Here is a 23037-nt window from a genome sequence, read left to right on the forward strand (position 1 = left end):
TGTTGCCTGTAACAGACGTGAACTAAATTGTCGTCTACCAGAAGCAAAGTAAATATGAAGCATTTATTCAGCACTCTTCTTTTTGTCCTTTAGTTGATGATGGGGCTGCTGAAAAGGAAACCTTGCCAGAATTTGGAGAGGGAAAGGACACAGGAGGACTTGTGCCCGGGAAGTCTTTGGTTTTTGCAGCACTAGAATTGTGTGTGTGCATTCTAGTTAGACAGCTCCCAGAACTAAATCCTAAACTGACGGGCAGCCCCGGAGTAAAAGGCACAAAGCCACAGATGCTGTCAGAAGATGGAAGCAGATTGGTTTCTGCTGCGTTAGATATCCTCTCTGAACTTCCCGCAGTGTGCTCTCCTGAAGGTATGCCGTGGCGTGTGGTAACTTTACTTGGCCTGGGAGGAGAAAAATGGTTTTAATAGATAAAGGACATAATGGTTACTGATCCTTTTCTCATTAAACCAAATCTGACCCAGAGCTTTGGGTAATGTTATTAATCCTCTAAGACTAACATTGCATTTTAGTGATTTGTTTTACTAAAAGGGTGAAAGTAAATTTAGAGACAGCATGCACTGCAGATAGGTTTTTTAGTGGTGGACAGTATTTTAGACCGATCAGTGGCAGTATTCACTCGTGGGCACTTTTTTAGTATAAAATATCTAATGGACTGCCCCTACCCCAGCGATGACAGAAGTTTGTCATCATATCCAGTTCCAGTTGGAATCAAGTCCATACTTTTATTATAGCATTATAAGGCTCTCCACAGGGCTCTACTGAGTCACTCCCTCCTCTTCATTCCTGCTGTGTGAATTTTACACCTGCAGGGCATCATACTCATCCCTGTTCTGTGCTATTGTCCACAGTGTTATTTGATCTGAAGTGACCCCATCCCTTTTCTGTGTAAAATTTTGCTTTCCTTTGAGGTTCAGCTCCAGGCCTGCCACTTCTGTGAAGCTTCCCTGTATATACACATATGTGTGTTGCTTCTGTATGTAGATACATAGTTTTTATGTGTCATATAGTGAGTGGTATTAAATGTAATTGATTATACAGAAGGCAGATAACTATATATACAAACTTACATCTTATTTTCAATGAAATATTTTTATCCTCTAGGAAATCTAACATATAATATGTACTCAGTCCTTAATACTTTTAATTTAGTAAACATATTTCTACTTAAGCATGTTTTGACCAATTTATGTGCTGTCTTTTTTTTAATGTGACTCTAACTTCAATTTGAATTAAAACCTGTATTTCTTGTTCTCACACATTGCTTTACACCAAGAATGCTGGAAAAAGTGACTAGCAGAGGAGTTTAGCTTCAGTCTCTTTCATTTTAAACACAACTGAGATTTCTGCTTTTTGGTGGCCATGAAAAGTTTAATACTTTGTACTGAGTGGATTGCTACAAATTTCTTTAAAAAGTTTAATATAAAATGAATTCAAGTGGACAGTTTCGATGGTTTTGCAACATTGTGAATGTCCTTATGCCACTAATTGTACACTTTAAAATGGTTATATTGGTAAGTTTTATATTGTGTATAGTTACCACACCAAAAAGCAAATAAAAATAAATTCAACATTTGCCAACCACCAAGTAAAACAAAATAAGACAGTAAAAGGTAATGGCACTGTGATACAATTTAAATAATATTTTCGGCCCTTACTGGTGTGGCTCAGTTGGTTGAGCATCATCCTGCAAAGCTGAGGGTCACCAGTTTGATTCCTAGAGAGAGGGTACATGGCTAGGTTGGGGGTTTGATCCCCCCTTGGGGTGCAGCTGAGAGACAACAAATCAGTGTTTCTCACATCAGTGCTGCTCTCCCTCCTTCTCTCCCTCCCTTCCTCTCTCTCTAAAAAATAAATAAGTAATTAAAATTTAAATAACATTTTCATTTATAACCAAAATATAATCCAGTACTTAAAATCTAAAGATTATTTACATTATCTTAACAGTTATAGTCCTTTATGAAAAATCATCTTAAAAGCTAGAAATCTGCCCTGGCTGGTGTAGCTCAGTGGCTTGAGCACAGGCCTGTGAAGCAAAGGGTTGCTGGTTTGAAACCCAGTCAGGGCACATGCCTGGGTTGCAGGCCAGATCCCCAGTAGGGGGCGCATGAGAGGCAACCACACATTGATGTCTCTCCCACTCTCCTTCCCTTCCCCTCTCTCTAAAAATAAATAAATAAAATCTATTTTTTAAAAAGCTAGAAATCTTTGACATTGTCTTACTCATTGATGATTTCTTTTTAGGAACTATATACATAGACTGAAATACACAGTGTTTTTAAAAATGTATCTTACAGGAAGCATCTCAATTCTCCCCACTATACTGTACCTCACCATTGGGGTCCTCAGAGAAACTGCTGTGAGGTTGCCTGGGGGCCAGCTGTCTTCAACAGCCGCAGCCTCCCTGCAGGCTCTGAAAGGGATATTGTCTTCTCCCATGGCCAGAGCGGAGAAGAGCCAGGCTGCTTGGACAGACCTTCTCCGAAGTGCTTTAACAACAGTTCTTGACTCGTGGGACCCAGGTAATTATAGCTCTTTGGAAGCTGCTGTACAGTTTGCTTTAAAAAAGCAAGACGGACGGTTTTTTTAAAAAATAAGCTATTTATTTGATCATGTTTGGTAATCTCACCTGAAAGAGACCATATTTTCTACATACATGGTTAGAGAATATAGTGGATAGAAACATTTGTGTTCTCATTTTAGTATCTTTAACCTTTAATTCAAGTAGGTGACTGGCAGCCTGTATAGTAAGTTCACAGTGAAAAAACCTCATATGTAATATTACATTAATTTAAAAATATGGTGTGATCTATGACTAGCTGACATAACTTTTTAATATGCCTAATCGCCCTGACTGGTGTGGCTCAGTGGGTTGGGCATTGTCCCACAAACTGAAGGGTCACTGGTTTGATTCCCAGTCAGGGCACATGCCTGGATTGCAGGCCAGTCCCCAGTAGGGGGTGTGCAATAGGCAACCGAACGTTGATGTTTCTCTCCCTCTCTCCTTCCCTTGCCCTCTCTCTAAAAATAAAATCCTTTTTGAAAAAAGAAAAGAAACCAAATCTGTGAAAGGCATAGGGGAAAGCAATTTGGGGCAAAATAAGTCACACTGCAGTGCAGGCCCCCCAAAGCTGAGTGAACCTGAGGGTCTAATGGGCCTGCCCATCAGAGTGTCCCACAGAGGACAGCAGTAACCTGGCCTTTATCCTCAGATGTGGGCTGCCCCACGAAGGATGCGATCTCAGTCCAGGCAGCTGTGTAGCTACGGCCAACCCTGAGTGAGCTGACAGCTGACCACACTCCCCACAGGGGGCAGCACCTTCCCCAGTGAAGGGGCTGTCTGGGATACACCTCTGTATGCCACCAGAGGTTTCTCAGCAGAATCAATTTCTTAAAGGATTAGAGAGCATTCTTCACTTGGACATCATCGATAGGGATTTTAGGCACAGAATTTTGATCAAACGCCTGGAGATCTAATTAGTAAGGTACATTTGGGGATACCAAATAGGGAAGTGAGAGAATGTGGGTTTGGAGGAAAGAGGAGGAGGAGGCTGAATGATGATTAGTAGAAAAAGATGTGAGTTGGGCGTGCTTAGGGCCAGATTATGGAGGATGTGTCTTGGTCTGTAATTTGGACTGCTTTTAATATTCCTGTGGAGTTAGTAAAGGCTTTCAGGGGAGTAAAGTGATTTGCATTTCTAAAGAATCATTCTGGGACCAGTATGGAAAAGAAAGCAAGATTGTTAGACATAGGATAGTAGCAGTAAGGATAAAGAGAATAATGAAAACTAAAATATTAATTGTACCAACAGAATTTACTGACACTTTAGGAGTTGAAAGGGCAGAGTGAGTGGAACATTCATAGTGCTGTTACCAGAAATACCAAGGTGAGCATTTTCAGGGGAATATAGTGAAGTTAATTTTGAAAAGCCTGTAGGATGATCAAGTGGAACAGGGTGTGTAGAGGTCTTGAGTTCAGGAAGATAATCTGGAGTAGAGATGATTTTAGACTACATGTGTAGTTGTCCGTGCGACCTGTAGGATGGTTGAAATAGCCCAGCTTAAGTTTACAGAGCAAGATGATTGAGAAGAGGATGCAGTCACAGAAGCCAAAGTAAAGGAGTTTTGGTGGCAGGAGTGATCAGCAGTGTAAAATGCAGTGTTGAGGTGCAGACAAGAGGTAAGGAAGGTACATGGTAAAAAAGTACATGGTCAACAGTTAAAATTACCACAACAATGTGCCCACTTATGCATAACATCTCTTGTAGAGTTTTTTGGTGAAACATCAAATCACCCAGGTGACTCAGCTCACCTACAGCCCATATTTGGCACCCAGCGACTTCTGGCTTTTCCCGAAACTAAAATCACCTTTGGAAGGGAAGAGATTTCAGACCATCGATGAGATTCAGGAAAATACCATAGGGCAGCTGGCGGCAATTCCAGCCAAGGATTTTGCAGAGTGTTTTGAACAATATAAGAGATTCTGATAAAACTGTATGAGGTCCTAAGGTGCCTACTTAGAAGGGGACTAAGGTGTCATTGTCCTATGCACAGTTTTTCTTATGTCTTATATGTTCTTCAGTAAATGTCTCTTTTCCATATTACATGGCTAGATACCTTCTGCACAGACTGTATATATGTGCCCTTTTTTTAACAGCAGCAATCCATTCTTATACAAATTAATGAAATGAGTTGAGTTTGTTACTCCTTTTCAAATAATACTGATTTTCCACATCAGACCCACTAAAACTATTTAATGAGAGTTTGACTTTGGAAAATGAATGAATGAAGAATTATATCAAATCTTCAAATTATATTGGAAGGAAATAGAAAATTACTTCAAATGATTGATGGTGAAGGGGACCAAAAGTTTTGCCTTTGGGGATATTGATCTTTAAGTTGGTTATTAGAAACAAATTACCTGTAAATGGCTCATTCTTACTTTTGAAACCTAGGATCCCATACCCCCCCTCTGTCCAAAATGTCATATATACTCAGTTTCGCCTCAGTGCCTTTGGAATTTTCATGCTTAATGTGAATTCCCCATGCACATGTATTAAAATTGTATTTCTCTGTTAATTTGATGATTAGCCCAGCTAGAGGAATTTACAAGATGGGAGGAAAAGCATTACTTTTTAGTCCCCACAGTGGCCTATGAAGATGTTTTCATGTTTTTCTCTGCTGTTAAGCAATGATATATGAAGCAGTATGCTAAGTTATTTTCACTTCACACATGTATTATCAAAATATGAATACTTTGAAATTAACAAAGAAAAAATAATTGGCCCTGTTGGTGTGGCTCAGTGGATTGAGTGCTGACCTGCAAACCAAAGGATCAGGGATTCCATTCCCAGTCGGCACATGCTTGGGTTGCGGGCCAGGTCCCCAGTTGGGGGCAGGAGAGAGGCAACCACACATTGATGTTTTTCTCTCTCTGTTTCTCCCTTCCTCCCCCTCTCTCTAAAAATATACAAAATCTTTTAAGAAAGAAAAAATAATTGGCCAAGCATATCTGTATTGCTCCACAATAGAAATAGTAATATGATGGCTAATACACATTGAGTATTTTATTCAACATGCTATTCTAATGCATTGCATGGATTAACTCATTTAACCTCATAAATGTAAGTTCTATTGTTACTCCCATTTTACAGATGAGGAAGCTGAAGACAGGGTTGAATGTCCAAGGTCACACAACTAGACTAGCAAATTTATATATTCCTATTAAATTTGTATGTGTATTTACTGATATCTTTACCTATAAAGATTGTAATTTGGTAATTCTTGGCTGTAGAATTACTTATAATGCTCATTTTTAAACCTACAACATTTGCCAGGAGTCTCAACGTCAATTAATGTTTTCTATCTAAAACTCTTATGTACACAAAAGAAATTGTTACCATCAAAGTAGAGATAGCTTCACACAGATGTATAAAACAGTGAATATGGCAGTATTAGGATCTGGTTCACAAGATCATTTTTTTCTTCAGTAGATGGAACACACCAAGAACTTGATGAAGTCAGTCTGCTTACTGCTATCACAGTATTTACCTTGTCTGCCAGTCCAGAAGTAACAGTTATCCCATGCCTTCAGAAGCGCTGTATGGAGAAATTTAAGGTTACTCTTGAGATGAAAAATCCTATGGTAAGCGTCTTTAGTAGAGAGATGGTTGTAATAGCAATATGTTTATGCTTTTGCAAAACTTTTGTGATTTTATTTTTATTTTATTTTTAGAACAGAGAAAAACTTTTCTCTGTTCTTGGGGTGACAAAGCCAAATAATAATGCCCTATTACTTGGCCTTGAAGATAGAGCACAGTTGGGGAAAGATAAAGGAAGTGTTTTAAAATAAATAAATAAATTTGAAATAGGGGTATCTTAAAGTTGCTGTATCTCTAGAATTTTTTAAGGGACATGTAATAAGATTTGTTGGAGCTTCTTATAGTGGATTTCCCTTTAAAAAAGTTATTTTTAAGAAGAAACAAGGACTCCAGCTCTGGCTGCGTGGCTCAATAGGTTGGAGCATCATCCCATACACAAAAAAGGTTGCGGGTTCCACCGCTGTCAGGACACACAACTGGGTTGTGGCTTCAGTCCCTAGTTGGGGCGCTTACGGGAGGCAACTGATCCGTGTTTCTCTCTCCCTTTCTCTCTCTCTAAAATCAATAAAAATAATTCTAGTGAGGAAAGGAAAGGAAAAGAAGACTTTAGTATATGATCATGAAATAATGGGGCCCATTCCAAAATCAGTACATAAAGGTTGATCCTGTCACTTTGTGGTCCTTCATTTACTGAATTAACTTCCTATTCCTTTATTTGCTACAAAGTGTGTTTGTACCATATGATCAGAAATATTTCAACTCCTCAAATGTAGGAACCAGATTTTTCTCTCAAAAAATTAATCATCCAAATCCATTCCAAGGTATTGAGTAAAGGGTGATATATACAGTAAGTCTTCACTTAACATTGATGTAAGTTGTGCAGCTTGAAGCAGAACAACATATAAAGAAAGCACTTGATAAAATCGGTATTAAACAGGAGTTCCTAAGGTATCTGTCAGCACGAAAACAAGAGACATCATCTGGGGACCCGCTGTATTTGAGGATAGTCCTCTCCTTTTTGTCTGTTCTATTTGCTGCCTGTGACAGTGCTGGAGCTTTAGGCAGCAGTCTCAAAGTGATGACTGTCCTATCATAATTACCAAAATGATGACATAATTATCATGGTTCAGACATACCAATTAATGTGTCTTAAAACCATGACATTTGAATTTTAAATTTAAGCGACTTTTATCTAAAACATTTTCTGAATCTCCTAAATGTTTTTCAAGTTTGTGTGTGTGTTTCACTTTAATTTTGGTATTAGATTATAAAAGGGCACATCACGGGGAAAATGGAAACTAGGGCAAAGAAGAAAAATTAACCGTACAACAAGGAAGGCAAGCTCTCCTGTTCTGGCGTCCCCACAACCTCAGCTCCCAATCCAAAGTGTCACAGCTACTGCTGTTAACATGCAGGTGTGAATACCTGTTACCACTTGGAATTCCAAAATTAAAGATAAATTAGAAATAAATTTAAATGTCTTTTTAATTTACTTGTTAAAATTTACGTTGAAGTAAATTACCTTTAATGTAAATTGATATTTACAGTTCATACTATTTTTGTCTCTTACCCGATTAGGTACACATCAAGACCTATCAACTCCTACTTTCCATTTTCCAGTGTCCGAATCCAGCTGTTTCCTACCCTTACATTTACTCCTTGGTATCCTCTATTGTGGACAAACTACAGGAAATAGACACGAAAAAGCCCGAAGACACTGCTGAGCTTCAGATCTTTCAAGAAGGCATCAAGGTCTTGGAAGCACTAGTACCTGTTGCTGAAGAACAGCATCGTAAGTGTCAGCACAGAATTCGTGCTGTATCAGAATCTACCCGAAATCAGAAATGTAGCGTTACTTAAAATCTGAAACATTCAGGGGGACGTGTGGGCAGGGATGGGGAAAGGCATAAGGAGGATAAATGGTAATGGGGAAAATACAACACAAATAAACTATTAAAAGAATTACTGTGTTTTGGGGAGGGTGGAGGGGTTATGGTCAAATAAATTTCTTAAAAATTAAGTTAAACAGGTGAATTCCTGGGAAAAAAGTAAAACATTCAGATATTTGTTAAATGAATAAATTTTTAAAATGTTAAGAGTCAGTATATTTTCATATTCATTGAAAGGCAGTATTATGTTCATGTGAAGTAGTATTAATTTGGGAGAAGAGAAGGGAAGAATTTGTTTCCCCTGAAGTGGAGGGAAATGTGTGCAGATGAAATGTGTTTACGACTTTGTGTAATGAACATTTATAGAACCTAGGGCTTACTTACCTCCTGTGTTTACTTCCCAGGCTCTCAGCTGGTGGCCTGCCTTCTACCCATCCTCATTTCCTTCCTTTTGGATGAGAATGCTCTGGGATCAGCGACTTCCATAATGAGGAATTTACATGACTTTGCTTTGCAAAATCTCATGCAGATTGGACCTCAGTATTCAACCGTGTTTAAAAGCGTAATGGCTTCTTCTCCAGCCCTGAAGGCACGCCTTGAGGCTGCCATAAAAGGCAACCAGGAAAGTGTCCGAGTCCGGATACCAACACCTAAACATACCAAGCACCCTGGAAAGAATTTAAGCATCCAATTAAAGACCAGTTTTCTCTGATGTTACTTTTTTTTTTTCACTAATAAGCACCTTAATATAGTACTTGATTATTTCCTTCTCTTTGGGGACAAAAGTGACATTTTAGACACAAGTGCACTTGGAGGTCTGGTTGATTGTTTTCATTTAAATAGCTGTGACTTTTCAAAGTAACAGCAGACTTACCATTTTTTTGTGTTGTGTGTGTGTTTTTTTTCCCATTTAATAAAACTACAGAGGTCTGTCAGTATTCTTGCCAGGAATTTCAAGAAAAGTGCTGAAGACCTGACCTTACTAAACAATCCACTGCTTTAAAAATGAGGAACTGAATCAGATTCCTGCCTGACAATCCACATACACGTAGTGCACTTAACACTGTGACCAACAGATTTGAGTCTATTGTAAATTATCTGCATTAATACTGTACCCCAATTGCTAACTTAAAGTTCTGCCTTATTCAGCAACTGCATTGAACTTTGTTGGGATTTCTCAACAATGTTAAATGATTGGAAAGCTGTTTAGGAAACTTGGTTTAGAATTACTCAAAACATAATAGCAGAAATGAATTACAGCCCTATAATATTACTTAAGATTTGGTATCTATAAATATGGGTTTTCACCACCTTTCAGTTTTGTTTGTATTAGGTTAAGGAAATGGAGATTTTACCCATTTTAAATAGAATAAGGCATCTTCAGTTTTTCAAGTGGATTTTCTGTTACCTTTATTCCTAATAATTTTGTTCATTTTCATTTTTGGAAACATTCATACCAATGACTTTAATATAGATACATATCTATATTTAAATTAACTATGGGTTTATATAAATGTCAAATTTAGTACAAATTTAGATCAGTGAATAAAAGTATTTTTTTTTAACATGGAATATATTTTAATATAGAAAAAATCGAAAGATGAAGTCATTGGTTGAAAAGTGTTTTTTTAACCATTGGTGACTATCGACTGTCTTTGCACTTCAGTGTTATTCTCTGAATCAAGCACTATGTCAAAACAGAGCATTTCCCTGTTAAATATTAAAAACTGAAGTTACACAGGTGTGTTCGGAATAGAGAAAGTACTGAGTCAGGCAAGAGCAATGTGATGTACTTTATTTTATTATGTTTGTATATAAATACTCTTGTAAATTGTTCTGAATGAAAACATTTGACAAATTCTAACACTACAATCAATTTTTCTAATTTACATAAATAAAGCTAATTTTCTTAATTTTTTCTTGCATTTGAAATTATTTACTCAGAAAAACGGCTGGTTAATTTCACAGATTGCAGAAAAACAATTTTATGTAACTTGGCCTTTTTTCTCAGAGGAGCCCTTTCTTTGGAGCATTCTTTTTCTTTTTTTTTTAAACAAGATTAAAGCATGCAAGTTTATTTAACATTTTTATTTGTACACAGAAGTATGCATAAGAAAAACACCCAGACTCAGATATAAAAGACATTAAAAAATAGGAAATTAAAAACAAACAAACTACAACTCAGCCCTTCCCAACGTGGCTCAATTGCCTGGAGCACTGGTGCATTCTTTGCAATGGTTTGGACCATCTGTCTCTGTAATTGTCTCCAGGAATTTGAGTGCATACTTCTCACTGTTTCCTTCACCTGAGTGCCCTTCCCTCCTTTGTCTGGTAGGCCCCACTCCTTTAAGGCCTGGGCTAAATGTCACCACGTCTCTTCCCCTTGGTAACTCTCTTTTAACTTCTTTCCCCTCTGTTACACCAAGCAGATTAAACTGCTTCCTCATCTATGTTCCTGTAGTGCTTTATACATTCTTCTATACCTGGAACATCAAGTTGCATTTTACTATCTCCTTCTTAGACTGTGCCTCCTCACAGGGAGTTTGTCTTCAATAACTACTCTGGAGCCTCAACTAGGTATCTAATAACTTGAATTGCAATAATGTAGAATGGATTTGAGCTCAGAAATTTACTCATCTGCCAAGGAAAATGCTGGGTTGTTCTCAGGATATAACTTACTGATTTAATTTGGGGGTTCTTTTTTTAAGATTTTATTTATTTATTTATCTTTAGAGGGAAAGGAGAGAGGGAGAGAAACGGTTGGTTGTACAGTTGGTTGCCTTTCATGCATCCCCTGCTGGGAACTGCCCTGCAGGGAACTTACCTGCAACCCAGGCATGTGTCCTGACTGGGAATCAAACCACGATCCTCTGGTTCACAGGCCTGTGCTCAATCCACTGAGCTACACCAGCCAGGGCATGATTTTGGGGTTCTTTCATATTGTTTTATGTATTTAATTGCATCGTGTAGTTTTTCCAGTTACAAACAAGACACAGGCCCAAAACAGAGTTGTTCATGCTAAGTCCCATGTCACTGTGCTGAAACTTAATTACAGTTTTGGCCGCTCCCCAAAATGGGATCTTCAACCATTCAATCAGGAATCACCTAGTCAGCACTAGTCCGTAACCGGCCTGATATCCCTGCCGTCTCTCCTAAAGGAAAGCGGCTGGCACAGCCCTCTGCTTTTTGCTAGTGCAACTTTCTTGTTTCCACTTCCTTCTGCCAATGAAAGCCTTTCATTTTGTATCATTCCTTCTATCTGCCAGATTAAAATTTCTACTCATTTAGCCTTGTTTGGTGTGGCTCAGCGAATTGAGCACAGGCCTCCAAACCAAAGGGTCCTTGGTTTGATTCCCAGTCAGGGCACATGCCTGGATCCCAGCATGGGAAAGGCAACCATTAATCTCTTGCACATTGATCTTCCTCTCCCTTCCGCTCTCTCTTGAAATGAATTTTTGAAACTCTTAAAAGATTTTGGCTCATTTAGTGATATGGTGTCCAGAATTGTTTCGGTTAAAGTTGCTATTACACGATAATAAAGTCAAGAGTTACCAAACAAAATACGCCCAATGTCATGGAATGAGAAACTTTGAGTTAGGCTCTATCCTATAGCTTTTTTTGTTAAAAAAAAAAAAATCAATACAGTGTGTTTAATAGACACCGAATTAGTGAATACGACTTTACTGATAAAATTAAGGCTTGAGAGCTGAGATTTGAATTCGAGGTCCATACTGAAGACAGAAAGAGTGCCGCAGTGGTCCAGAATCTATTGAGGCACAGCTTTCCTCTTCCAATGCTCACCATCAACTCACAGGGAACGCTTAAGGAGATACCAGTACATGACAAAGGGTATAAACCGAGTGCTGTGGGAACCCAGAGAAGAATACTGGAGCTTCAGAAATGGACTTTATGGAAGGAATATCATAAGATACTGGCTTAGAGAATAGTACTTGATGGAATAAATGCATATTAAGTGCATAACCCAAGAGTCTTTTGTAACACTGATTTTGAAAAGTTCCCTTTATACCATACCCTAAAGCATTTCCTGTTTTTTTTTAATTTTATTTTTTTAAACACTTTTAACGCTTTTTAAAAAGATTTTTTTATTTATTTATCTTTAGAGGGGAAGGGAAGGAGAGAAGGAGAGAAACATCAATGTATGGTTGCCTCTCGTGCATCCCCTGCTGGGAACTGGCCTGCAACCCAGGCATGTGCCCTGACTGGGAATCGAACCACAATCATGTGGTTCGATTGTGGTCCTGTGGTCCACAGGCCCTCGCTCAAGCCACTGAGCTACACCAGCCAGGGCTCCTGTTTTTTAGTATATTAATTTGTATTATGAGAGAAGAAATTCAACTCTCAAACTAGTAAACTATGATGATATTAATGCAGAACTGACAGTATACGAAATAAATTTTGTATTTAAAAAATGGAACCTGCCCTGGCTGGGGTAGCTCAGTTGGAGCACCATCCTGTGTACCAGAAAAGTTGCCAGTTCCAAACCCTGCCCAGGAGCGTATGGGAGGCAACTGTTTCTCCCTGGTTCTCTCTAAAAAAAATTAACGTATCCTCAGGTGAGGATTAAAATAAATAAAAAGGCAACAGTCCTAAAGTTTCAACAGCCTCCTTACGTAACTTTTGAAAGACTAATGTTTATAACTATAGGGTTAATGTAGTGACATATATTGCATTTTCCCCATCACTTGAATGCACTTTCCTCATTACAAACAACTTCTCAACCTGAGCAAGACTTCAGTTTATTCAGGGAAGTTTGATCTCCATGTTTGATAGCAATATAGTTATTCAACTGCCAACTGTCGGTGATTGGCTGTGAGTTCAATTGCTAGTTAACGAGTTATGCCCATCTGACTAATGTTTATCCATCTATTTAAATGATGCTTGGGCTGTTAGCTTGGAGAAAATGGGAAATTTTGTGTTGTGATATAGAGATGAAATATATCCAGTGCAAACCACAAATACAATCCCAGTTTCTGTAAATTCAAAGTAGTTGGCTTCCTTTAATCATATTTCTGGCTTTTTTAGGACTCTTGCACTATTCTATTTGGAGCATTATAAAATGATGATTCTATAGACCAGGGAAACATTCTCTTTACTTGATGGGCACATATCATTTTCTAAATAGACAATGCATTCTTTTTTAAACGTATTTTTAAAAGAAATATATATAAATCTTCACCTTGTTACAGAACCCCACTTACACTGTTCTGCAGCAGCTGTGGCGTTCAATTGCTCACCACCAAGAAGCGTTACTCCCAAGAGTTTGGTGAAAAAAGGAAAAGGGTTGCTTTTACCAATTATTTTGGGTAAATTACACAGATTTTACCAATTTTACTAATTACCAATTTTACCAATTACACAGATTCAGAATGGTGGAGTTGTGCCATGAAGCCCCACACCCTTTGAAACACCCCAAAACACATAATCCTGCCCCCTTTGCCAACTCAGGCCAGTTTCAGAATCCACCAGTCAGAGGTACTGTCTCAGAGAAGCAGAAGCCCGCAGCTCAGCATTCCAGGTCACAGTTCAGCACCCCAGGCATCTCCCATTAATCTGTGCTTGTTAGTCAGGTCCCTGCAATTCCTAGCTCCATCAGCTCTTCTGCCAGGTTCTCCGGGCAGGCGTCCCGGTGGTTTTCCTTTTTATTTCTTCAGTTTTTAATTCAAAATAACGTGGGATCTCCTTACTTCAAACCCAATGGCACCTCCTTACACACCAGATTTCATAGGCAAATTTGCCTACAAATACCTCCTTTCTTATGGCTATCAGGGTGGCCCTTCTACACTGCATGGCAGCTACCTCATGGCTGCCAACTCTCTTTTTAAAAAGATTTTGTTTATTTTATTTATAGACAGAGGGGAACGGAGGGGGAAAGAGGAAGAGAAGCATCAATGTGTGGTTGCCTCTAGCATGCCCCCTACTGGGTGGGCACCTGGCTCTCAATCCAGGCATGTGCCCTGACTGGGAATCGAACTGGCGACCCTTTGGTTCGCAGACTGGTACTCAATCCACTGAGCCACACCAGCTAGGGCTGCCCACCCTCATCTTCAAATGCTGACCCAGAACTTCCTTTGTTTCCTTATATTTGGCCCCTCCTACAAATGTGCTACTTTTACCAGTTATATCGTATATATCCCATATCTTTTACCTTCTTTCAGCTGCCATTTTTAGTCAGAGAAAGAGTACCCTGTGACACAGAAGCCTCTGGCCCCCGCCTCTTGAGCAGGCACTGTATAAGCTATATCACAAGTCCCTGAATGCTTCCAAAGTCATGTACGCCTTTGCCCAGGCTGGCAGCATGGCTCTCAAATAGCTATCAACTTGCCATAGTTAAAATACTTAAAAAAGTATTTTAACTTCCGTATTATCCCCTTCCCCCACTCCCCAACCATGGGCTGTGGGGAATATTTTCAGGGACCCTTGCTTTATCCTCCATTTCAATCTGAGGACATTTTTCCTTTGGTTTCAAGAGAGAGAGAGAGACAGAAACATTGATACGAGAGAAAAACAGCAATTGGTTGCCTTTTCACACATGCCCCAAGTGGGGACCCAACGTGCAACCTGGTTATGTGTCCTGACCAGGAATTGAACCTGGGACCTTTTGGTCCACAGAATGACACTCCAACCAACTGAGCCACACCAGCCAGAGCCTAGCTATTTTTAAGAAAATAACAGGCCCCAGCTTGTGAGGCTCAGTGGATTGAGTGCCAGTCTCCAAACCAAAGGGTCACCAGTTTGATTCCCAGTCAGGACACATGCCTGGGTTGCAGGCCAGGCCCCCAGTGGGGGCCACATGACAAGCAACCACACATTGATGTTTCTTTCCCTTTCTTCCTCCCTTCCCCTCTCTCTCAAAATAAATAAAACCTTTTTTAATAAAAGAAAACAAGAGGTAATTGTTGCTGATTAAAAGCTCATGTTGACAATGTTTGCTTTAATGTGATCAAAATTTAATCATTTTTTTCTGAAAAAAATACCTAGAAGTAAAAAACTAAATATATATGTGTGTACACACACACACACACACACACACACACACATAAGAAGTAGTCAACTACTTTATAAACTATAATATTCCCAGGGAGAACAGTGAGATATTTTGAAAAACAATTTAAAGTATGCCAGTGACACAGCAAGAGGAGTTGGTTAGTGCTATTATTGGAGGTAGCACAAGTGGTCTTAGGAAAAAAGCATGTCTGTGCAACCAAAACTGAGGCTCTCTGCTGACCAGTTAGGCCTTTAAGCCCAGTGGCTCTCTGTTGGTTACTTTTTTCTGATCCTAATTAACAAAGCCCTGGGACATGTATTTTATGACCAAATGCTGGAGGAGTGCTCACTACTCCCTGAATGGCCACCAACCGTTGCTTGTGTTTCTGTACCTTCTCTTCCCTAGCAGTGTCAAGTACTAGAAACCCATCATGTAGGCCATTTTTTAAAAATACTAAAGCTTACTAAAAATGGATTCTAAATTATGGAAATACTTCCATTTCTGCGGTCAACAGACCTATCGTGAGTCATTACCAAGTGGTTAGACCAGGCCACTTTCTATTTTCAGTCAACGGTATTGTTACTCTGCCATTTGCTACATTTTTTAAAATTGCAGATGGTATTTTTTTCATTATTGTGAACGTTCTCAATGTTGTAGTAAAAAGTTTGTTTTCTGTGATTTGATTAGACCAGTTTATCCTATTTTATTTAAGGTTTTAACTTTATTTTCAGAGAGAGGGGGAGGGAGGAAGAAAGAGAGCAAGAGAAACATCAATTTGTTACCTCACACCCCCAACTGGGGACCTGGCTGGCAACCCAGTCATGTGCCCTGACTGGGAATCGAACCAGAGACCTTTCAGTGCTCAGGAAGGTGCTCAGTCCACTGAGCCACACCAGCCAGGGAAAATTTATCCTATATTTAAAAGGTTGTAAGTTTTCATTCTCTTCCTTGAAAGCCTGCTTAGCCTATCTCTTTAGAAGTTTTCATAATCATCTCTTCTATGCCTATTAAAGTGCCTATTTGTTAATGGTTTCTTAGATATGACACCAAAAAGTACATGTCAGAGAAAAAGTAGCTAAATTGAATTTCATCAAATATCAAAAACTTTGGATCTTCAAAGGATACCATCAAGAAAGTAAAAAGATAACCCACAGACTGGGAGGGGAAATTTTGCAAGTCATATGTAATAAGAATCTAGTATCCAGGATATGCAAAGAACTCCTACAACTCAACGATGAAAAGACAAGTCAATTTAAACATGGGCAAAGGGTTGCCCTAGCTAGCATGGCTCAGTGGATTAAGCACAGGGCCTGCCAACTGAAAGTTTATCAGCTATATTCCCAGTTGGTGCATAGGCCGGGGGTGCGGGCAAGTCTCCGGTTGGAGGCACGCAGGAGGCACCAATCAATGCTTCTCTCACACATCAATGCTCCTCTCCCTCTCTCCCTCCCTTCCCCTCTCTCTAAAATAAATAAAATCATTTAAAAAGTAAAAACCAATAAACATGGACAAGGGATTTGAATAGACATTTCTCCACAGAAGGTATACAAATGGCCAGTATGCATATGTTGTGGACCACTCTGCCTGGTTTCAGGAATTGTAACCACCCCTGAGGCTAAGGATGAGTGATCGACCTTTGGAATGGGAGCCACAGGAGACAAGAGCTTGTCTCTGGTAGCGAATGCTGCCTCAGTTTTCTCCCTGCCCCCAAAGCATGGTTGGAAGTCCATAATGGGTAAGTCTCCTCCCAGAGAGAGGGGCAACCTAAGTCAGACTTGATCACTTGGGAGGCCATCATGGAAGGACTCAAAGGGGTTGCAACAAAGAGCGAGCAATGGACGCTCACCTCCCGGCTATGTGACAAAGCCCAAGTCCCCATGACCTCTGGGAGAAGCGCTTCCTGGCTCTAATCCCCTTAAGCCTGAATACCTGATGGGGAGAGGTGCAGCTTCTTGTCTTGCTAGAGCGGATTCCAGGGGAAAAATCTGGCATCACATAGAATTCCTAAAAGCCTGTGAAACCTGCTCTGCTAAGAATGTTTTCATTCATTTGTTAAGGGTCAGAGCAGGAAACCCTAAAGTTTCTGCAAAACCCCCTTCCTGACAGACTCTGACTCAGACTAAGCCCTCAGATTCCTGTGTAATACACAGGAAGCCCTGTATTCCTGTGTATTACAATCCAATAAAAGCCCCTGGAGGGAGCGACTTGAGGCCTTTTTCCTCGGAGAAACTGGCCACCTGAAGGCCTTTTTTTCCTCTGAAAAACTGGCCACCTCTCCTCCTCAGGCAGATCATGTCTTAGTAGTGTTTACTTTCATCTGTGGCAGACAGGGAGACTTGCAGGAAAAGTCACCCCCACATGCACATAAGGAGATACCCAGCATTGTAAGTAGAGAAATGCAAATCCACAATGATATACCATTTCATAACCGCTAGAAAGGCTGTTATCAAAAAAGGCAATGGCTAGCCCTGGCTGGCATAGCTCAGTGGATTGAGCGTGGGCCTGCGAACCACATGATCGCGGTTCGATTCCCAGTCAGGGCACATGCCTGGGTTGCAGGCCAGTTCCCGGCAGGGTCCTCACAGGAGGCAACCATACATTGATACTTCTCTCCTTCTCTCCTTCCCTTCCCCTCTAAAGATAAATAAATAAAATCTTTTTTTAAAAAAAGGCAATGGCTAATGTTGTGGAGGATGTGGAGAAATTAGAACCTTCATATATTGCTGGTCAGACTTTAATTATTGCAGCTGGTTTGGAAAACAGTTTGTTAATTTCTCAAAAAGTGAAATATAATTATGATATGATCCAGCAGTTCCACTGTTAGGTATGAATGAATTAAAAACATTCACACAAAAACTTGTACATGAGTATTTATTACAGAATTATTGATAATAGCCAAAAAGTGGGAACAACCCTGGTGTTGATCAGTTGATGAATGCATAAACAAAACTGGTTTAATGAACTTCCTTACAAATTTCTGTAAATCTGAAATTATTCTAAATTTAAGTTTATTTTAAAAGAAAAACATGTTAGACTGTCTGGGGTAAGGTCTAATAATTTGCATTTTTAATCAGCATTTGTTTTCCACACACCTTGTTTCTGTTGGGTGGTCACAGTCCCTCCTTTGAGAAACACTATCCTAAGGTCAGCTCCCCGCCTGGCCTTCAGCCTAAGGCAGAAGAGCTGTGTGAGCAAGACCACTGCCTTCAGTAACTTTGTTGATTAACATCATTGCAGATATTTGCAAAGCAGGTCAGCTCAGCCTCAGCTCACTTATGTTTTTAGGGATTAGTCAGAACAGGTAGCTTATTCTCTGGTCACCAGCGAAAAAAGGTGTGGTGGAATAAAAAAGTAGGTACCTGGCTTCCATTTTGAAAGTAACACCCATCTTAATGAGTGTCAAAACACCTTAGTCACTTCTATTTTGTTTATGCTGCTTCCTTTCCATGCACCACTTCCTTGGGCTCCAGTCCAGATTTAAAAAAAAAACAAGTGCCAAGCACTACCACACAATTAAGTTGGTGAAGAAGGCCACAATATATAATGTTCCTGGACCTTTGTTTCCAATAGTGATTGCTCTAGTCTTAACCCACAGCTAGTCACTGTTCCCTTATACAGATAACACCAGTGCTTGCAGGCTAGACTATAGCACTGAATGGAACATAGCAGTGTTTGGATAAGTGATCATAAAGATCTAGGTATAACAGACTAATGACCCCTAATAATTTATGCTACTTTATTAAAAAATAGCCAGGGGAGTTACCCAGCACAGTTGGTTAGAGCATTCTCCCCATACACCAAGGCTGCAGGTTTGATCCCTGGTCAGGGCCCATACATGAAACAACCGATGAATGCATAAATAAATGGAACAACAAATCAATGTTTTTCCCCCTCCTCTCTCTCTCCTCTTTCCCTCTCCCCCCTCTAAAATCAATAAATAAAAATTTAAAAACACAAAAATGAAAAATATCCAGGGGAGAAAATTGGCAAGAAAAACAGGAAATACCTAGAAAAACAAACAATACTTCTTCGAGTTAGGTTCTTTTGAAGTCCATGGAAAACAGACAGCCATGAATGTTGAGTGACACAAATTTTCATTACACGGTCATTACTCTGTGCGTGTGTGTCCTTCCTTTACCAGAAGAATGATGGTACTTTTCTTTCTACCTTACTTTTTCTCTGAGGACAGAGAAGTAATACATCCTTCTCTTTGGTGTTCGCACCCCACATTGTATTTCTGTGTGTGCCCTGCTGCAGTGTTGCTCAGCCAACCTGTGTACATAGGTCTCTTCATCTTTGCACAATCCTTTTGTTTTCTTAGCCACTTCAATTACTGCTCGCAAAGCTTCCCTCCCTTTCTTTCATTCCCTCTGTTCTGTTCAGAGTCTAGAAGTAAAGACCTGATTTCACCGTTGATTTGTGATGGCCTTGAGTGAGATCATTGCTAATTAGGGACGATCGTATCTGTGCAAAGCACTTCCACTGAACTCAAAAAACAACAACAACAGAAACTTAAGCACCCGTTGCATGCAGTGCACTGTGGGAATATAAGGATGAATCGGCACAGAAAAACACTGGACTTGAGCACCAATGGATCTGGATTCTAACTCCGGATCTGCCGCCAAGGTAGGTTGTTAGCTTGAGCAAATCAACCTCTTGGGTCTCAGTTTCTTCTCTCCAAGTAGAGCAGAGTGTAACCAACTTTCCCAGTTTATCTAGGACTTGCAATTTGGCACTGAAAGTTCTGTACTTCTTAGTACCAGGTGAGCCAGATGGTTAATTCCCCTCTTGGACAGGCTATCTGAGATCTTGGTTCTGAAACTTTGGGATCTAAGCCTCATGTGCTTTTCTCAAAGTATGTTGTTTATGCCCTTTTGAGAGTGTGGACTGAGTCACAGACAGACAGGGTGGTGGCTGTCTATGCAAAGCACTTGGAGGGCTTCCGGCCTCCTGACCTGTGATTCACAGGGGATGCTGCTGGGTATCATTCCTAACATCTCAGCAAGAGAGATCAGCTGAGGATGGTCTACTCAGGCCAAAGACATGCTTGGGTTTCCCAGTGGGAAAGAAATTTCAAAACAATTGACTAATGAGAGGATTTTGTAGCAGAGGTTGAGGCTGCCGGCATTCTTGTAAGTGAGCCAATGACCTTTCAAGCTACATCTACAACTTACTCGTTTCTTGGCCATCATCCCAATGAAGGCTCCTTTGTTCCCGGTTTAGACTGTATTCAAAACTGGCTTGGCAGTAAGGCTTTTAGCATCCTCAGATATAGACTTGCTCCAGCATGAGATCATACAAAATCAGCTTTCTAATAAAGGCTTAAAAATTTAAATTAAAAAGAAATGAGTGAGTGACTGCCACTGCTGGTGTTGACAACTGAATTTATTGTCTTATAATCATAACTTTCAAGAAGAGGATCCTTGAGCCTTGGCCAGGTAGCTCAGCTGGTTGAAGTCTCATCCCCATACACCGAGGCTGTGGGTTGGATCCCCGGCCAGGGTACATACAGGAACCAACCACGGAGGGCAGAGATAAGTAGAACAACAAATAGACCTCTTTCTCCCTCCCCTCCTCTCTCTCCATCTCTCCTTCTCACGCCCTCTCTCTCTCCCCTTCCCCTCGCTCTATCGAATCAATAAATAGAAAGAAAAAAGTATTTAAAAAAAGAAAGAAAAGGATCCTTGGATGACTTGAATCAAGAGGGAGGACAGGTGAACTCAAGGTCGTGGGTGGATTTACCACACTGCCAGGGACTACAGAGGCTGCCAGCTGGTCCTCAGCTGACTCTGAAATGAGATGCAGCATGCAGCAGATGGATATTTAATTTAAAAGCAAACTTCATTATCATCTTGTACATTTTCTGTGTGTCTGATTTTATTTCACCTGTAGGCTTAGTATCAGCTCCTATTTTGTTAATCAGCTTAACAATAACCCACAACCTTCGGACCAACTTCAGCTCCTATTTTGATCTCACCTCATAGAGTAAATTTGGCCTAATTTTTTTCTCAGTTGTTACTTCTTAATCAGCTGGATCCAAAACACAGCCTCAAATAGTCATTGAGTGGCGATTGATTGCTCACAGAGAGAGCCAGAAGAGCTAGATTTACAGGAGCTATTTAAGGAACTAAGTAACAAAGCAAGGAACTTCTCTAACTCAGCAATTTAAAACAGCAGTTATGTGAAGTCTCTTACTGACCCACGACCAATCAAACATACAGTAAAATCAAGCTCAACTGGTTTAAGAAGTATGTGCCAAAAAGTAATTCCCCCAGCCAAATTTGCTCCTTGCCCCTTTCTGTGAGCTATACTTGAGTGGAATCTAAGGCTATATTAACAAAGAAAACTTTAGCCACAAGTTCCTGAGTTAATTATCTAGAGACTAATTATGACTCAAATGACAATTTCTGTTTACACATAACCAAGACAGTAGTGAAAGAATCTAGAAGCATGAATATCTACTGAAGATATTTTTGGTGATGCATGGTCAACATGAGAGAGACCAGATAAATAAGAAGGCCCTAAGCATGTGACTTTAAATTCTTTCAGTGGAAGAGTATTATATGTCACCTAATGGGCTGTAAAGAACTTAAAAGATATGTGCTGGTTTAGTTTGTAAACCCTAACAGGTGGCCAAAGTCTTCATAATTGGCAATTTGGGCTACCTGCCCTATTCCCTGGCCTTTGAGATTGTTAACTCATCATGTGGGCTGAGGAATGGGTAAGAGAGACCTTTTAACTTCTTTAACCCCTGTCTGGTAAGAAATTTGTGACAAAAGATCAAATTGGGTCAATTAGGCCCTGCCTGGGTGGCTTAGCTGGTTGGAGCATTGTGCCACACATCATAAGGTTGCAGGTTTGATCCCTGGTCAGGGCACGTACCTATGTTGTGGGTTTGATCCTCAGTTGGGGTGCATACAAAAGGCAATGGATCAATGTTTCTCTCTCACATCCATGTACCTCTCTCTCGCGCGCGCGCGCGTTCTCTCTCCCTCCCTTCCTCTATTTCTAAAATCAATAAACATATTTAATCCTCAGGTGAGGATTAAAAAATTGGATCAAATAGGTATAATCGAAGCTGGATTTAGTCCTGAATGTGTATCAGAACTGATCGTGCTGGTGGCGCTCTGCTCAGCCATCCATGCTGTCCCGCTCAGGAGACATGCCACGGGCACCCACTGCGTGCTGGGGACATTCGGCTGAGAAGCACAACTCTCTAGCCATATTTTTTTTTTTGTGCAAGATGGGGAGTTTGTAGGTGTGGTGAGTTAATGACTGAGCTCTTGGTCTAAAAGTCTCATAAATTCACGTTTCTCTGGCAGAGTAAAAAAACCTCTGACTGCCTTTGGAAGTTGCAGAAATTGGTCAATACAAAGGTGAGGTTTAGCAAGTAAGCAAAAATGACTGGTTAGGGAATTCTACAGATTATGATTTTATGCCCTTTCCATTTTTATGGATAAACATAAGTGAAATAAGACTTTTAAAAAGATATGGTTGTTTTTCTTTAGCGGTACAAGAAAAGATTTCTTCTTCCCAAGTCCCTCAACCTTTCTTAGAAAATGAGCACTTCATGGATTTTCTGTGAACAACCCTAAATGGGAAACAAGAAAAGAACTAAGTCTTCCTCCGGGAGTTCCTTCTCTTCCAAAGATGCACACTGTCTGAACTCCTATTATAAAGGAATAGGTTGAATGGGGTATTTTGGCCCTACATGATGTTGATGCCCACAAAGGACAATATCATCACTTTTGAGCTCCTTTGTAATGACAGAGTGACAATGGCCAAAGAGGATGTCAACATGTCAAATCACCCCAAGCTAGCAGACAAGAATGTGCCCAACCTTCAGGTCATGAAGGCCATGCAGTCTCTCAAGTCACAAAGCTACTGAGGAAGGAACAGTTTGCCCAGACAGTTTCTACTGGTACCTTACCAACAAGGGTACCTAGTCCCTCCATGATTATCACCATCTGTCCCCTGAGATCATGCCTGCCACCTTGCACCTCAGTGATCCTGAGACCAGCAGGCC

At 40.1% G+C, this 23037-nt stretch overlaps 1 protein-coding gene across 1 annotated transcript in view; it reads left to right on the forward strand.

Moving 5' to 3' along the window:
- LOC118980804 (HEAT repeat-containing protein 5A-like) overlaps positions 1-9923 on the forward strand; it is a 30263-nt gene extending 20340 nt beyond the window's left edge. The window contains exons 10-14 of the mRNA XM_037037457.1: positions 94-366; positions 2313-2537; positions 6006-6160; positions 7695-7908; positions 8410-9923. Coding sequence (XP_036893352.1) covers positions 94-366; positions 2313-2537; positions 6006-6160; positions 7695-7908; positions 8410-8717 — 1175 coding nt within the window. The 3' untranslated portion in view covers positions 8718-9923. The remainder of the gene's footprint in view (positions 1-93; positions 367-2312; positions 2538-6005; positions 6161-7694; positions 7909-8409) is intronic.
- The last annotated feature ends 13114 nt before the right edge of the window (positions 9924-23037 follow it).

This window comes from Sturnira hondurensis, unplaced genomic scaffold, assembly GCF_014824575.4.
Source record: "Sturnira hondurensis isolate 20B ecotype Veracruz unplaced genomic scaffold, ASM1482457v3 Scaffold0023357, whole genome shotgun sequence".
NCBI classification, from domain to species: domain Eukaryota; kingdom Metazoa; phylum Chordata; class Mammalia; order Chiroptera; family Phyllostomidae; genus Sturnira; species Sturnira hondurensis.